The sequence below is a fragment of the Mastomys coucha genome, unplaced genomic scaffold (genome assembly GCF_008632895.1).
Source record: "Mastomys coucha isolate ucsf_1 unplaced genomic scaffold, UCSF_Mcou_1 pScaffold15, whole genome shotgun sequence".
NCBI lineage: Eukaryota > Metazoa > Chordata > Mammalia > Rodentia > Muridae > Mastomys > Mastomys coucha.
Window position 1 is genome coordinate 56,999,573 of NW_022196897.1, and position 17,301 is coordinate 57,016,873.

General features: G+C 42.4%; 1 protein-coding gene across 1 annotated transcript in view; it reads left to right on the plus strand.

Annotated features, from left to right (window-relative positions):
- The window catches only part of Myo3b (myosin IIIB), a 403,285-nt gene that overhangs the window by 197,459 nt on the left and 188,525 nt on the right, over positions 1 to 17,301 (plus strand). The window contains exons 13-19 of the mRNA XM_031370554.1: positions 3,336 to 3,432; positions 4,383 to 4,499; positions 5,118 to 5,222; positions 8,511 to 8,594; positions 9,399 to 9,601; positions 15,433 to 15,531; positions 15,847 to 15,961. Of these exons, the coding sequence (XP_031226414.1) occupies positions 3,336 to 3,432; positions 4,383 to 4,499; positions 5,118 to 5,222; positions 8,511 to 8,594; positions 9,399 to 9,601; positions 15,433 to 15,531; positions 15,847 to 15,961 (820 nt within the window). The remainder of the gene's footprint in view (positions 1 to 3,335; positions 3,433 to 4,382; positions 4,500 to 5,117; positions 5,223 to 8,510; positions 8,595 to 9,398; positions 9,602 to 15,432; positions 15,532 to 15,846; positions 15,962 to 17,301) is intronic.

Genomic DNA, 17,301 nt, shown 5'->3' on the forward strand with positions numbered 1-17,301 from the left:
CCACGGAAGGAGTTGCAGAGATTAACTATGGAGCAGAGACTGAAGGAAGGGCAAGCCAGCCTAAATTTGGTGGTTTCTTAGAACACTGGGAATCAAGCTGCAGCTTTGGGATATACCCAAAAGAAGCTCCCCCATACCACAAGGCCACTTGCTCAAGCGTGCTCATAGTAACTAGAAACTGGAAACAACCTAGCTGTCCCTTGACAGAAGAATGGATAAAGAAAATGTGATTACATTTGCACTTGGACTATTGCTCGGGTATTAAAAACAATGACATCATGAAATTCACAGAGAAATTAATGGAACTAGGAAGGATCATCCTGAATGAGGTAACCCAGACCCAGAAAGACAAACATGATAAGTACTCACTTATAAGTGGATATTAGCCATAAAGTAAAGGATAACTATGCTACGATCCACAGACCCAAAGAAGCTAAGTATCAAGAAAGGCTCAAGGGGAGGGATGCATGAATCTCACTGAGAAAGTACAGTGGACGGGAGCTGGCTAGGAGGATAGAAAGAAGAGGGACTGGGGGCGTGGGACAGAGGGAGAAAGTATACAAGAGACAAATGAAATGGGGAAGGGTAGGTATATCTCTTGGATGAGCTAGAAACCAAGGGCAATGGAAACTTCCAGGAATCTAAGAAAGTGACCCTAACTAAGACTTCTAGTAATAGGGGATATGGAGTCTGAATTTGTCATCTTTTGTAACCAGACAAGACTGCCAATGAAGGGATTGGGACACCAACCCAGTCACAAAACCTTTGATCTACAATCTTGTCCTGCCTACAAGATGTGCAGCAGTAAAGATGGAGCAGAAGAGTGGCCAAGCAAAGACTGGTCTAGCTTGAGATCCATGCCATAAAAGGAAGCCCACTACTGACAGTGCTAATGATACTCTGTTATACTTACAGACAGGAGCCCAGCATAACTGTCATCAGAGAGGCTTCACCTAGCAACTGATGGAGATAGATGCAGAGACCACAGTCAAACATTAGACAGAGCTTGGGGAATCCTGCAGAAAGGGAGGGATTATACGAGCCAGAGGGGTCAAGGTACCACAAGAAAACCCACAGAATCAACTAACCTGAGCCCACAGGGGCTCACAGAGATTGAACCACCAACCAGGGAGTCTGCATGGGACTGACCTAGCCCTTGCTGCACATATGCTACTATTGTAGCTTGGCCTTCAAGTGGGACTTCTAACAGTGGGAGCAAGGTCTGTCTCTGACTGTTGCCTGTCTTCGGGATCCTTTCCCCCTACTGGGCTGCCTCATCTAGCCTTAGTAGGAGAGGATACACCTAGTCTTACTGCAACTTGATAAGCCAGAGCTGGTATCTAATATCGAGGGGAGGCCTTCCATTTTCTGAAGCAAACAGGAGGAGTGGATGGTGGCAGGGAGAGGAAGGGGGGACGGGGAAGAACTGGGAGGGAGGGAGGAGGGAAATTTCGGTCAGCATGTAAAGTAAATAACTTAAAACAAATAAAAAAGTAACCAAATAACAAAGCAAACTGTACTTTGGAATACGGAATATTAAAGAGTGTTTTTATTTATCATAATTCAAATTTTTGGGATACATGGTAAGCAATGCCCCACAATAAGAAATTATGCGTCTGAAAAGAGGCTCAGCAGGTAAAAGCACTTGCCATAGAAGCTTGGTGACACATATTCAATCCCTAGGACTCAGGTGGAAGAAGATAACTGACTCCTGGAAATTGTCTTTTGACTTCCACGGGTGCATGTGGACACATGTGTGGATGCACAAGAGTGCACACACACATAAATAAATGTTAACAACACAAGATAGATGATACTGAATTTAAACAAGACGTATTTGCTAACTAAAACTCGCAGAATATTATTTTTTTTAAATTAAACATACATAACCCATATGTTGCCCATTGATGCATGTATGTATTTGGCCAATATTTAGGAACAGGCTCAGAGGACATCCCCAGTGTGGGGACATGAGTGGACACCTTAGGAGAGGAGTTCTTTAGGGGAAAGGTCTCAAAGGAATTTTTAATAAATGAACAAGGTAAATGCAAACCATGACTGACTCTCTTGTATTTACATTGTTCTTTGAAAGTTTCTATATTTTAAAAAAGTATATCAGAAAGTCTAGGTGACAGACACACTATTGTGGATGCCAGCAAGTGCTGGCTGACAGGAGCCTGATATAGCTGTCTCCTGACAGAGCCCAACTAATACAGAAGTAGAGGCTCACAGCCATCCATTGGACTGAGCCCAGGGTCCCCAATGTAGGAGCTAGAGAAAAGACCCAAGGAGCTGAAGGGGTTTATAACCCCTGAGGATGAACAACAATATGAACTAACTATTACCCTCAGAGCTCCCAGGGACTAAACCACCAACCAAAAGAGTACACATGGTGGGACTCATGGCTCCACCTGCATATGCAGCAGAGGGTGGCCTAGTTGGTCATCAATGGGAGGAGAGGCCCTTGGTCTTATGAAGGTTCTATGCCCCATTGTAGGGGAATGCCAGGGCCAGGAAGCAGGAGGGGGTGGGTTGGTGAGCAGAAGGAGGGGAGACGGAACAGGGTTTTTTTTTCAGAGTGGAAACCGGGAAAGGAGATATCATTTGAAATGTAAATAAAGAAAATATCTAATAAAAGAAAAGAAAGTCTGGGTGGTGGCAGGCAGTACAAGGGACATTATTAGAAGGGGGAGGGACACTGTGTCTGTAGCTCAGTGGAAAGTCTATGCTTCAACAAGATGTAGAATGCTCTAAGTCATGGCTCTTAACCTTCCTAAAAGTGTAGCCCTTTACTGCAGTCCTTTATGTTCTGGTAACCCCCAACCATAAAATTATTCCTTTGCTACTTCATAACTGTGATTTTGCCACTGTTATGAATATAGTAATGTCAATATTTGTAATACAAGCTATCTGATATGTGACCCTCAAGAGGATTTCTACTCACAGAGAGTCCTTGCTGTGTAGTCTTAGGATTTTCATTCCTTCTTATGAAACGTTGTGGTCAGGTAAACAGTGACCTTGTGCCACACAAAGCAGAAAATAAAAGTGTAGAAGATACCTCCTAGAAGTGTGGCACCTGGAATTTAGGAAACACAATTGTATGTTTGCTGGATCCAGTTGGTAAAGTTCTTCATGGTGAGGGAATTGCTTAGGACTCCCCTTCCCCTGATGCCTTCACAGGCAGGGCACAGATGTCTGGACTGGCTTTGCTTTCCCTGTCACTGAAGTTGCTAGATGTGTCATGTGCTGAGTTCTCAAGTGAGCTGCCTTTGCATCGCCTGCCTCCTGCTGCTGCGTTCACTGTCATGGTGTTCATGCTCTCTTCATGGTTCCAGGCATGAAAGGATGCATACCGGAAGACCTTGTCGAGTGGAGGATGCTGGCAAATGCTGCCTTGAGGATGACTTGGTCAATCTCGAGGTCCTGGACGAGGTACTGAATACTTAGTAGACAGCTCTCATGAAGAGCTTCTCGTAGGTGGCCTGGCCCTTCTCTTGCCCTTCTATGACTGATCACAGTTTTCTAAAGTCATTCAAAACTTTAATTGCTTGGTTAGCTATGGCGTGATCACTATGACTATGATCCTCCGTGTGCTCACTTAGAGTTTTGGAATGACGGAAGAGTCTAATAAAGCCCCTTATTTCACAAGCCTGACCGACGAAGCCCACCAACTTAAATTCATTTTCTATTTAATAAAAAAAATTGTAATTTACCCTAAAAAACAGCTGCTTGTCCTTCATAAGGAGACACTTCATTTACAGAGACAGTGGAGTAAATATAGTTCAGATTTGAAATCTGTGAACTATGATAATTCTTCATTCAGGATACTCTTCTTTGCTTGAGCTGAACCTCCATCCTGGGGAACCCCAGCAGCACCACCTCAGTCACTAACCTGTAACACCACAGAGTTCAATTCTGTATTCCTGCAATCCAGTAACAAGTATTACTTTTGAGAAATGAAATTCCTAGGGCTGGCAGGACAGCTCAGCTGGGAAGAGCCTGAGGAATGGCTACTCTTCCAAGGGACCCAAGTTCGATTTCCAAAACCTGGGGAATCTGTGCACATACAGTTAAATCTAATTATAAATAGAACCTTCCAATTGAACAGAGACTGCCTCCCAACCCAGCACCCAGGAACAACTCAAATCTTCGTTGGCTCCCCTTACGCCTGTCAGCAACTCTTCTTTCAGCATTCTTATCACTGAGTCTTTCCAGGCACCTGCCATCATTTGAGAGATTTAGAATCATTAAGACTCTGTTAAGATCTGAATGGGCTGCTCTAATCTTTTAGACAAATATTAGTGTAAGGAGCTCATTGCTACTTCCAGCATCTCTGTTTTGATTGGCCATGCTGCTCTCAATGATGTTTCTTCTCTTCTTAGGATACAATTATCTACTGGCTGCAGAAGCGGTATGCAGATGGGCTGATCTACACCTATGTGGGAGATATTCTAATTGCCTTAAACCCCTTCCAGAATCTAAGCATATACTCTCCACAGGTATGAAGACTGCTTTAAAAGCATTTTGTTCCTTCATGAGTGATTAAAAAAAAAATCACAAGGCCAGGCCTGGAAGTGTAGTTTGCTGGTAGAGCAATTGCTTAGCATGCACAGGGTTTTAGGCTCAAATCCACACACTGGAAAAAAAAATCAAATATGCAAATAAAATGAAGTGGCATTAAAATCGTGTAACCATTCTCCTGCCATGGGACTGGTATCCCAAAGTGTAAACAATAATTTAACATAAGTGGGATTTTATTTTTAGGGAGAAATTTCTCAAAGCAAAGAGCAACAATAAAAGTTAGCATGCTTGTTACATACCAAACACTATGTTGAGTTATGTTTGATCATCCTATGAGACAGAAAAGCTGTGACTATTCTTAGGAAGTCACAGAGGAAGAGACACAGCAGAGCAGTGAGTGCCCCTTGCCCAAGCTTGTGTAGACAGTAATAGAAATCAGGGTTCAGAACATAGGCCTGCAGACTCCGAGCCTTCCAGAAGCAGTGAGTTCCCTAAGACAAAAACCCTTGTTTTTCTGGGTAATAGATAGTGAAGGCACTGGATGGTCCAATGGAGCATTTGAAGGATTCTGTCAATGAGTTGTTTCTTCTCTTCAGTTTTCCAGGCTTTATCACGGGGTGAAACGTTCCTCGAATCCCCCACACATATTTGCATCAGCAGATAATGCTTATCAGTGTTTGGTTACTTTCAGCAAAGACCAGGTAAGGACTCACCTCCCTTCTACGAGTTCACAAGGTAAGACATAGCTCATCTTCCTTTTTTTTTTTTTTTTTTTTTTTTTGGTTTGGACCTGTAGTTGCTGAGGCTACCCTGAGAAAATGGGAAATAAAATTGCTGTACAAGGGAACTGGAAGCCTGAGAAGGAGAAAACCATTTGAGATACATAACACACGCATATCAGGAGCACTCATTTTCTCTCACGAAATGCAATAAAGACACTTCTAATACGAACATAATGAGAACATAGAACAGCCACAATCTGATTATGTGCAATGGCTGTAATAAAAATGCAATATATAATGGCATAAATGAAATTCCCTTCTATTAAGATCTCAGAATCTTCATGACTGGGTCCTGTGTATGTAAAATACTGCACTTGCTAGACACCAGGACCTGTATCATCCAGCTGCTGGGAAATTTGATGGTTTAGGGTTAAGACTGATAAACTTTAAGCTCAATGTTACTTAAACATTTTTTTTTAATTGTCTCAACTTGTAATTCACAGCATGGCTTATTCTATTTTTGGCCCCTCCTCCATTTTTCTAGGTTTATTTTCCTTTATTTCTGCATTCTGCAAACAAATAGAGGTAACCTAACTTGGCAAGAAAATTTTATGAGAGCTTACCATGTATGTACTTCCAGAGAACCAAGAAGTCTGATCTTTTGGGTCAGTTGAGGAGAAACAAAATAATACCTATGTCTTGGTTACTTCTCTGTCACTGTGATAACACACCATGGTCAAGACAACCTTAAGAAGGAAGGGCTTCTTTAGCTTGCAGTTGCCGAGGTGTAAGTCTGTCATGGTGGAAAAGCAGAAGCTAACAAGCATGGCTGCTGGAGCAGGAGCCAGGAGCCCCCGCCTGGAACTGCACAAACAAAGCAAAGACAGCAAACGACAAGTGGGTTAGCCATCTTTACTCCCACAGCAAAGACAGCAAACGACAAGTGGGTTAGCCATCTTTACCTCCACAGCAAAGACAGCAAACGACAAGTGGGTTAGGCATCTTTACCTCCACAGCTGACGTGCTCTGTTAGTCAGACAGTATCTCCCAAACCCCCGTAAGCAGCACCACGGACGAGGGACCAAGTGTTCAAGCACCCTAAACTGGGAGAGACACTTCTTATTCAAACCTGCACAGTAGAGCCATGGAACAGCACACGCAGGCTTCCTGATGGCTAGAGAGGAATATCTCTGCATTGTTGTGAAGAGTTTGCAAACTGTCCACAGGTTTCCCAGAGAGAAAATTAGTGGAAAGAGAGAGTATGACTTTCAAATTTGCCTGCTGTGACTTTTTGTTCCCCACCTCCCCCATTTTGTTTCTGACATGAAATTGTGTGTTTCCCAATGCTAAACAGTTTTTTTTTCCAGGGTGCCCTGGAATTCAATTACAATTCAGTGTAATCCTGTCACACTCTGGAATTAGTACAGACCCCACAGGTTATGGGTTACAAAACTGCCTGTGTGTCAGCCTGTGTGTCAGATGCAGGCTACAGATGGAATACCCAAAGAAACTCACAATTCTGCCAACCCACATACAAATTCAGGGGTTCCAACTAGGCTGGCTAATTCACTAGAATAACTCAGAGAATTAAGAAGAACACTGAATTTGTTTTTACTGACATATCAGGATATAACCCACAGCAACCACATGCGAGACATGCATGGGACAGACAGAAGGACAGGTACGGACACATAGGATCTTGTCTTTCACTTGAGCCCTGTCTCCCAGGATCTTCAATACTTCAGTTCAAAACTCACTGAATCTCATTTCTTTAAGATATATATATATTTTATAACTTGGGGATTCAACAGTTAAGAGCATGAGCTGCTCTTCCAGAGAGCCAAAATTCAATTCCCAGCACCTACATGGCTGCTCACAACTACCTGTGACTCCAATTCCAGGGGATCTGATACTCTCACACAGACACACATATAGGCAAAACACCAAATATACATAAGATAAAAATAAATAAATCATTTAACATGTTTTCATAATTCAGGCACTAAGACTGAGATGAGTACATGGTAGACTTGAAAGAATCTTTGTGAAACCCAACACTGTGTGCAGGGAATATATGCTAACAGAATATTTTGAATAATAAAATAAATAAAATGGTTCTTTTCAATACAAGCTTTTATTGACCTCAATTTTCAATCTCTTTGCCTTCCTGGATAATGGAAGAAGGGTCTCAAAGTTTCCATTCCCTGATTACACATCTGTTCTTTCTTAGTTGCTCATCCTTGTCCTGAGACAGTCTAGTTCCCATTTGGAACTACCTTGCTCATAGATGAGGTGTGGCTGCCACTGCTCTTCCTGAGCAGAAGATGTTTTCTGTCCTCCACCAGTCAGAAAATTCCAAGAAGCTGCATGGCAGGAAGCAAGTACAAAGGACAAATACGCTGCCTTTATTCTATCTCATCACTGAGTTCTTTTGTGTACAAAGAGCTCCAGGAAGCATTAAAAAGAACATGGTTCACAGTACAATAAAAACAAGCCACAGCTATAAATATAACCAAAAAAATACATATGTGATCGACCTTAGGCATTGGCAGATATTTGACCTCACTCATAATAAAAGAGACACAATCTAAAACTGCACTGAATACCAGTTTTTACCTATCAGTTTGTCACAAATCCATACACTGTGTGGTGAGGCCACAGGCTACAGACTACTTTCTGTATGGCACCTCCTCAACTCACATGCCCCATGCATGTCTCCCATGTACCAGGCCCTGGATTGTGTACCTTTTCTAATACACCAGCCCCAACTCCACATGCTCTATGTATGTATGTATGTCTCCCATGTAGCTGCCATGGATCATGTACTCTTTCTAACATGCGAGCAAACACAGATTGTTGCTCCAGTGAGTTAGCCAGCTGCTATGATCCCTAGCAGAGCAGCACAATAATAGCTATTTTATAAATACCTTTACCTTTTATCAAATGTTGCCCACTTGGAATTTATTCAGCAGATGAATATGCACATAGATACAATGACCTGTGTATAGGATTATCCATTGCAACATAGTTTGTAGCAAGAATCAATTAACAGTGACACCATTAAACAATGTTCCATAATACTTTGCAATGACAAGCAGCTGTCCTAGCTCTCCACGTAGTGAGAAGAGTTCCAGGATAGAATGGCTGTCCAGTGAAAGATGAGCCATATAGTGGAGGATGTTATATGGAAAACCACAACCCAATGCACATGTTACTTCTGTGTGGTAACTCATTGAATTCCTCCCTTGACTCTATTTTCTGTGTCAGTGTATTGTCATCAGTGGAGAAAGCGGATCGGGGAAGACAGAAAGCGCCCATCTGATCGTTCAGCATCTTACTTTCTTAGGAAAGGTATGGGCCAACCTGCTTTGCGTATCGTGGCTTGAAGCCCCTGCAGAAGCCCTCATAGCAGAAGACAGTACTATTTATTTATTTATTTATTTATTTATTTTACATCAGGAATCACCATAAGAAGATTTCACCTTTTCTGTGTTTGCCTCCTGATAGGCAGGCTCTTAAGATGCCAGCATGCCGTTCTTATGTCATGTAGTGAGAAAAATAATACCAACATGGATTTGCTAGACTATGGGCTAGTAATTACTTTGTGTGTTTCCAATGTATTAGAAACATTGAGCCATTAAGTGAGGAAAGTGGTTAAACACTGACTCAGATCAGGGGGAGCCACTGTGGCTATTAGGAAAATGGCAAGGGGAAGCCATTGAGCAACAGCTAAGGAAAAGGCAAATTCCAGCCTTGACCCAGACATGGAAAGAAGGATTGCAAAATTAGTCAGGGAGTTGTGCATAATATGATTAAGAAAGGGTTTGAGGATTCCTTTATTAGAGTTGAGGTTTATTGAAGAGCATAGTGGAAAAGTTAGAAGATGTCGGTATTTAGAATTCTTTTAAACTGTTAAGTAGTGAACATCTCTCAAAGATGTCCTATGCAATGTAGCCAGGCTTTAAAACTACCACCGAATCTGGCTTTCTGATTCATGGTACCTCATGACTCCTTCACATAAGAAACCCATGCTGGGGATTGACTAACTTTCCCAAAGTAGAGTTGCTTAGAAAGGGAGCCTGGTAGGGGTGCAGGGCAACATTATTGGAATGCTGCTTCTGAAGCCTTCTCTTGAATGCTCTTCATTCCACCCAGGCCAACAATCAGACCTTACGCCAGAAAATTCTCCAAGTGAACTCTCTGGTGGAAGCCTTCGGGAACGCCCGCACAGCCATCAATGATAACTCCAGCCGCTTTGGGAAGTATCTAGAAATGATGTTCACACCAACTGGAGCTGTTATGGGGGCGAGAATCTCGGAGTATCTCCTTGAAAAATCCAGAGTTATACAGCAGGCAGCGTAGGTGCACCTCTATCCTATCATTTTTTCTTTTCTTTTTCTTTTTGCTCTGCCAATACAAATTTGGAGAATTTGGGAATTTTGAAGGTTCCATCTCTCCTCGCTATTTAGTTTCCCCCAATTTTTAAAAGCCAAGGTCCAGTGGTAGCTGATTTGCTTTTTAAGATCATGGATGTTTTACTTGCATGTATGTCTGTGTGCAGTGTGAGTGCCTGTTGCCCTAAGAGACCAGAAGAGGAAGTAAGATCCTGTTTGCACTTTCGCAGTGTGAGTGCCTGTTGCCCTAAGAGACTCTTTGCACTCTGGGAACCATGCTCAAGGGCTCTACAAGAGCACCAAGTCTTTTAACAGCTGAGCCATCTCTCCAGCCCTTCGTGGTAGTTTTATTTTTGTTTTTGTTTTATTTAAAAGACATTAAGGAGAGAGTGCAAAGGGCTGGGGACAGTGATTTATGAATGGTATAACTTGAGTTGGTTGTATAAGGTAGAATCTAACAAAAATTGATTTGCACATACCTTAAAGATCTACTTTAACCATTAAATGTGAAATTCTCAATATCAAAAAGTACTGAAAATATTCCATATATTTTCCTTTCACTTGGGAGAGAAAAGAATGTAATTGTATTAAGTATTCATTACTTTTTTTTGTTGCTGTGATAAAATACTATGATAAAAGGCAGCGAGGCAGGGCTCATTTTACTTTACAATTCCCGTGGAGACACAGTCCATCACGGCTAGGAAAGCATGGGAGCAGGAGCAGGAGGCTGGACGGTCATATTTCATTGACACACAGGAAGTCGAGAGTGAGGATAGGAGATCTGGCCAGGCTGTCAAACCTCAAAGCCTGCCCCAAATGATGCACTTCCTCCAGCAAGGTTGCACTGCCTAAAGTTTTCACAGTCTTCCCAGACAGTGCCACCAGCTGGGGACCTAGTACTCACATATACAAGCCCACAGAGGACCTTATTTAAATCACTACACTCTGTTTTAAGAAAAGCATTATTGCAATAGGTAATAGTATTAATCAATAGGTAATAGTATTAATCAATAGGTAATAGTCAATAGGTAATTGTATTAGTCGATAGGTAATCATATTAGTCAATAGGTAATAGTATTAGTCAATAGGTAATCATATTAGTCAATAGGTAATCGTATTAGTCAATAGGTAATAGCCATCAACAGTATGTCATTCTGGGCTTGTATGCTGCTTCTGACACTCTGAGACCTTGAGCAGGTCACTGAACATTTCTGAAGCTCATTTGTGAAATGCAGATGCCACTGACAATGGCTCCATGGATTTGTTGGTAAGGCTCACAAGTTTATCTGTGTAAAATTGCTTAAAAGCATGCAAGACGATGCATGTTAACAGTATTAGCCACACTTATTATTATTATTGGTTTTGATCACTGCAGGACATCAGAGTTTCTCAGGAGCAGGGCTGCATACACACAACCAGTCAATATTGAATGCCTGCTATATGCCAGAGTAAACAAGACAGACAAAGCCCCTGAGTCCACGGTGGGTTGGGAGAGGGATGAGAGGATCACAGTTGTTATAGGAATAGATAAATAGAGCAGCTGTGATTAGTGCAATAGCTTCCAAGCAAGTGCTGGGGAAATAAACCAGTGAAGAGAGCACACTGCCTGGTTTAGGGAGAAGAGTTGTGTGGGGTTAATGGAGGACAGAGGGGTCCTACCCCATCTACACCATGACCAAAAGCAACTAGAAGAAGAAAGGATTTATTCTGCTTATACTTCCACATCACAGTCCAACAGCAAAGGAAGCCAGAACGGGAACACAAACAGGACAGACACCTAGAGGCAGGACATTTTGCAGAGGCCATGGAGGAGTGCTGTTTACTGGCTTGCTCCCATGGTTTGCTCAGCCTGCTTTCTTACAACAAATGCACCACAGGCCAATATGGTAAGAACATTTTTTCAGTAGAGGTCCTCTTTTCCTAACTAACTCTGTCTTGTGTCAAGTGGACAAGAAACCAGAAACTAGGCAGTACACCTGGGTCTAGAAGGAGAGATGGGTTTCCTGGATTTAGGATGCTTGATCTGAGATCTGTGGATCACTTAAGAGTTAGCCAACAAAACGGGAACAGGAGTGCAGAGAACAAGAGAGGGCACTAAGAATGGACCACATGGAGCCTTGAACCTTTTCTAAAAAGACTAGGAAAGTAGAGTATATTTTCAGGCAGGGGAGTGGTAACCACTAACTTTTATTTTGAATGCTAACTCTGGTTTCCATTGGCCAATGGAGACAAGAAGGAGCCAGATGGATAAGTGTGGTAGAGTAGAGAACAAGAGAGATGGAGTAGTCAGATACTGGGCAAATGGGAGCCACAGGCTTAGGACTAGCTTAAGAATCCAAGCGATTAATGGATGTGGCTGGTGGGGTTTGGCCTGCTAGGTTTGATTTCCAGCACACACACACACACACACAGACACACACAGACACACACACACACACACACACACACACACACACATCCCAGAAGCACCAAACATCTTCATTGCCTTGCACAGCAGAAGCATGTATGAACAATGAACACATGACTGAAGAGATGGAGCTACAGTGTTTGAAGCCCCCCTGTAGCTTCTTGATCACTTGGGTGAATCTCTCTGTCTCTTCCTTCCCATATTGGTATGATTTAAAGTTGAAGATGCTGTCGCTGACAGAACAAGCACTGCCATGTCCTGTGCTCCATGCTCTTCCTGTGGAATGTTGCTCATTGGTGTAAATATTGTCTCACCTTACTTTCTTCATGTGTCATATAGGGCTAATAACACTAACCTTCCAAGGTTGTTATGAGAATTAACTGGGATGGAGAAAGGTTAAGCCTTTAAAATCCAGCAACATGGCTGCTCCGGCTAAAATACAGACATGCTCTTAGTACACACCTTTCATCCTAAACGATGTTGTTGTGCCAGGAAACATCTGGGAACCCCAAAAGACCAACAAGGAGCCAATTCTGGTGCAATCACACTAGGATCTCATTATTGAAGCTTGAGGTTCGGCCACACCACTGTCTCTGATGCCGCAGAATGGAGGGAATAGCCCTTTGCTTAATTTCAGGCAAGCATTTATAGAGACTAGAAGGAGGTATCTAGCCTGACATACATCTGATTGGGGGGCCACTATGGCCTTTAACATGATTGGCTAGTGCAGGGAGCCACACTATAAACTTAACTTCTGTTTTCCTCCTGATTGGTGGTGGTTAGGAAGTGAAGTGTCAGGAGCAGGCTTGTAACTTAGAGGTACAGATTTGTTGGAGAATAACCTGGAAACTGGAGCTAGGTACCAGCCTGTTAGTTAACTTGAGTCCAACCTTAGGTCAGGTTCTCTAAGATGGAGTCTGAACACAAAAGGCTTGGTCTCTCAATGTCTAATTGAGGGACAGACAGAATGGCAATTCAAATTAAAAAAAGATTTAACAGGATGGGATATGGCCAACACTCATAAGAATAGCACAGGACACAGAAGTTATTTAAGAAGAGTCAGTGCAGGTCAGTGCAGGTCAGTGCAGGTCAGTGCAGGTCAGTGTAGGTCAGATCAGTCAGTTGAGTTCAGCTCAGTCAATCAGTACAATGGAGTTGAATTGAGTTCAGTTCAGTTTGTGGAGTTAAGAGGCAGCTTTTAGCAGGACAGTTTTACAGTCAAGTTGCAGAGAGAATAAACTAGACACAGGTTAAAGCAGAATGAGTCAGAAAATGAGAATGAGTTAGAAGATTAGAATAGATTGCTAGAGTTAGTTTGAGGCCAAGCAGAGCAAGTCATTCAGAAGCTGAGAGAACCCAGATTGAATCAGACAGCTTGGAGAGGAGTTTGAGCCAGAACACCTGAGTTGAACCAGCCAGCCAGAGTTCAGAAAGAGAGAGAAAGGGTGAGCAACAATTACACGGGGTGAATTAAAATTACATTGACAGTGGTGGTTCTACACTTTTCTGAGCACACTTGAGTATCCCATCTCCTGGTCCCCCATTTATGAATGAGGTCATATGAAGGTCTGGCATATGTACATTGAATAAACAACCTTTCAGAGGTTGGGCAAGTGTAAGGTAGCCCTCTGAGCCCTTGCCTTACAAATCCCGCTCCAGGTTTCAGGGCTTCATTCACTGTAGTGTTATTTCCCTGGTGTCTTTGCCTTGACTTTGCATAAGTGATTCTCATTCTCAACATTATTCTTTATCCTAGCCCCCTGATTGCTTCTTTTAAAGCCCTCCTCTCAAGCTCCCCTCTTATTTCATTTAATCTGTCTAGAAGGAATGGTCCCAAGGGGTGGGATCCTCTTAGAGCTGTTTCTCTGGCATCCAGCACAGTGCCTGCCACAAATGGCATCCGATACATTTATCAGTTGAATAATAACATTTAAAAACCATTTATGTGCATTTTGTGCCACACTGCATACCTTAAATACACACAAGAAGATTTATTTTAAATAATAAAAATAGCTTGACATGGTGGAATGCACCCGGTAATTTTAGTGCTGGAGAGGTTGAGGCAGGAGGATCATGAGAAGTAAGTCAGTGGCTGCGATGTAGCCTATTGGTAGAGTATTGCCTAGAAAGTGAAAATCCTGGATTCAATTTCCTGTGATAAAAAAATAGATAAATAAAACAATGAAGTAATGTTCTGTGAATGAATGAGGGAGAAATGGCAAGTAGAAGTATCTAGAACACAGTCATAAAACATCCTGAACAGACTGAAGAGGACGAGGATACGTGGGAGAGGGTAAAGGGAGGGCTGGGACCAAGCCATAGACAGGGAAAGAGGAGAGGGAGTCGGATGGGTAGTAGGATTTCCTGCCGAAAGCATATCAGCCTGAAAGACTGCCCTCTTCCAGAGGGAAGAGCGGGATCTAAGGCAATACTTTCCAAAACTGCCCCGAGTATCAGTTTCCAAAGCCCCCTAACCCATGGTGATCTAGCAATGAAATTCATTATAAAAAAGTGATGACACTTCTGGTGTCCTGGCACTGCCTCCTGCTGCACAGTATCTAGGAACGTGCTTCTCAGTTCCTTCTGTGTCATTTGCTGTCACAATGATCACACTGGGCACCCTACCCAGGGTCACTTGGACAAGGAGTGGAGAGACAGACATTTAGGGCATCTGTTGCCCTTGCAGAGAACCCAGCTTGGGTTCCCAGCACCCAGCAAGTTTCTGTTACTCTAGTTCCAGAAGATCCAAAACCCTCTTCTGGCCTCATGGGCACTGCATGCACAGAGACATTTCTACAAAATACCCCCTAAGTCATGAAAACAGGAAAAGCAAGCAACCAAACCAAAACAACAACAGAAGGTGTGGACAGCAGGTGCCATCAGAGACTGAGAAATGACATTTGTAGAGGCGTCTGAAAGCATAGCACCTTGGAAGAGTGCAAGCCCCAGCTCTGAAATGAATTCTTTCTTTATTGCTGAGGGACTCCCACACATTTCCTGCCTGAGGGTAGAGTAAAGCAGGGCACTTGACTGGTCCTGTAGGCCCGCTGAACTTCTCACGCTCCAAGCTACGGGGGCTTGTGCCACAGATGCACAGGACCAGGAGCTTCGTGGAAAGATCGTTGCATGCAACTGAGCTGCTACCTGAGTTACATTAAACTGAATAAACGTTCTTCAGTTTAGAGTGAAGATGCATGTGTCTGGTAAAGTGCTATTGTGATGATTAATATTTTGTCATTGGGATGAAACAGATTTAATTGCCCGCTTATGTAAATTTGTTGTGAAATAATATCTTGTACAGAAAGGAAATGGAATCAATTACTTAGGTCTGGGAAGCCTGCTATAAATTCTACAAATAAAGCTTCTTCCTCGATATGTTTTTTTCCAGGGGAGAGAAAAATTTTCACATATTTTACTATATTTATGCTGGTCTTTATCACCAAAAGAAACTTGCTGAATTCAGACTTCCTGAGGAGAAGCCTCCGAGGTAAGCTTTCTTGAAAGACCCCTTGCTGCTGGTGGAGGAGAGGTCGCTGGCTAAGTTTGAATGAGTGTTCAGTTAAGCAGCTGACAAACCTAGGAGTAAATGGAGCTGGTTCCTTAACTGAAGACTCGTTCTGTAAAGTTAAGTATGCAAGAAGAGTGGAGCGGGCAGGAACCACATCTCAGCCCTTGCAATTTATTTTCCCTCCACCACAGTATTAACCTGTGAAGGGAAGAAACCCAGGTTCCCCTACCCTACTTATGGTGCTCTTTGCTAAGTGAGTGCTTCCTGTATTGGGTCATGTTCTGCTTTATTTAGATATATAGCTGCCGAAACTGAAAGAGTCATGCAGGACATCACTTCCAAAGAGTCTTACCGGAGACAGTTTGAAGTGATTCAGCACTGCTTCAGGATTATTGGATTCGCTGACAAGGTACATGCTTCTTGGCAGGGAAACAAACTCAGTGTGGATGCCCATAGATGTGAGAGAAGATGTGTGTGTGTGTGTGTGTGTGTGTGTGTGTGTATGTGTTCTAGCTTGCTGGACAGCTTTCAAATGCATGTCAGCTGGGAGATAAGGTATGTCTACTCGACATGTGGTCTAAGCATCCAAAACTTTGTTATCTCTGAGAATAACTTGTTTGCAATACAGACTCATGGTCCATTCAAGAATTACTGAATCAGAATCTGAATTGGAACAAGATGCCCAAATGAACATGAATTATGAGAGGCATGACTGTCTTATTGGCCAAGCACCCTAGCAATTATTGATAGGACCAAGCACCTAGCAATTATTACCATTATCATAAACTCACCCTCGTTATAATAACAGATGCCAAAAGAATGCTGGCTTATTTTGAGCTGACATCACTTCTGAAAAGAGGGATATAGGAGTCTATAGGTTTTGCCTAAGCTCTAGACCATATTTTTGCAAGTAGCTCCTTGTGTGTATGACAAACAAATTAAAATTTCCCACCATCCTTGCAGCCACTTTCTCCCTGGTACATTTGTGCATTGCTAACTACGGCTGTATACTAATACCAAGCTCACCATACTACATATAGGCTTTGGCTATTAAATATATGCTAGCATTGCCATGTGCTGTTTGTAACTCTAGGATCAAATATTGTTCCATACTACACTATGTCATAGTTTCTGGGCTTTATGCCATTCAATTTTGTAAGAACATACAGGTTCTTTCTCTTTGCTGGCAAAGAGGGTGAGTGATTAGGAGGAAGATTGGAGTGTTAAATCTTAGAGGATTAGATTACAAAATACTTACCCTGGGACAACCACTCTGGATTAAGATTGCTTCTGTAATCCAATGAGTTTGACTGGTCCTTCCCTCCCTAGAATAGTTGATTTTAGTCCTAATAACACCTTTCTTTTCTTTTTTTTCTTTTCTCTCTCTCTCTCTCTCTCTCTCTCTCTCTCTCTCTCTCTCTCTCTCTCTCTCTCTCTTTTGCTACCTCTTCATTTCATTGTTGTTGGCTTCTCATATACCATAAATGGATAGGGGAAGAGGTATCCCAAAAATCGAGATAAAAATAAAAATATGTTTCTCTCAGGTCCTTTGAGGGCAGTTTAACAGGTCCCTGCATTGTTAAAGGATTTTTATGGTAACTAACTTAACCGAACTCATTTTTATCAATTACACATCATCAGAAGAGTTGATATCAGAGGTGGAAAGGAAGCTGTTTAAAGTACAACTCCATAGTGGAGATCATGCCAAAGTGTGGGACATAATGACCTTAAAAGAGGACGTGATCCATG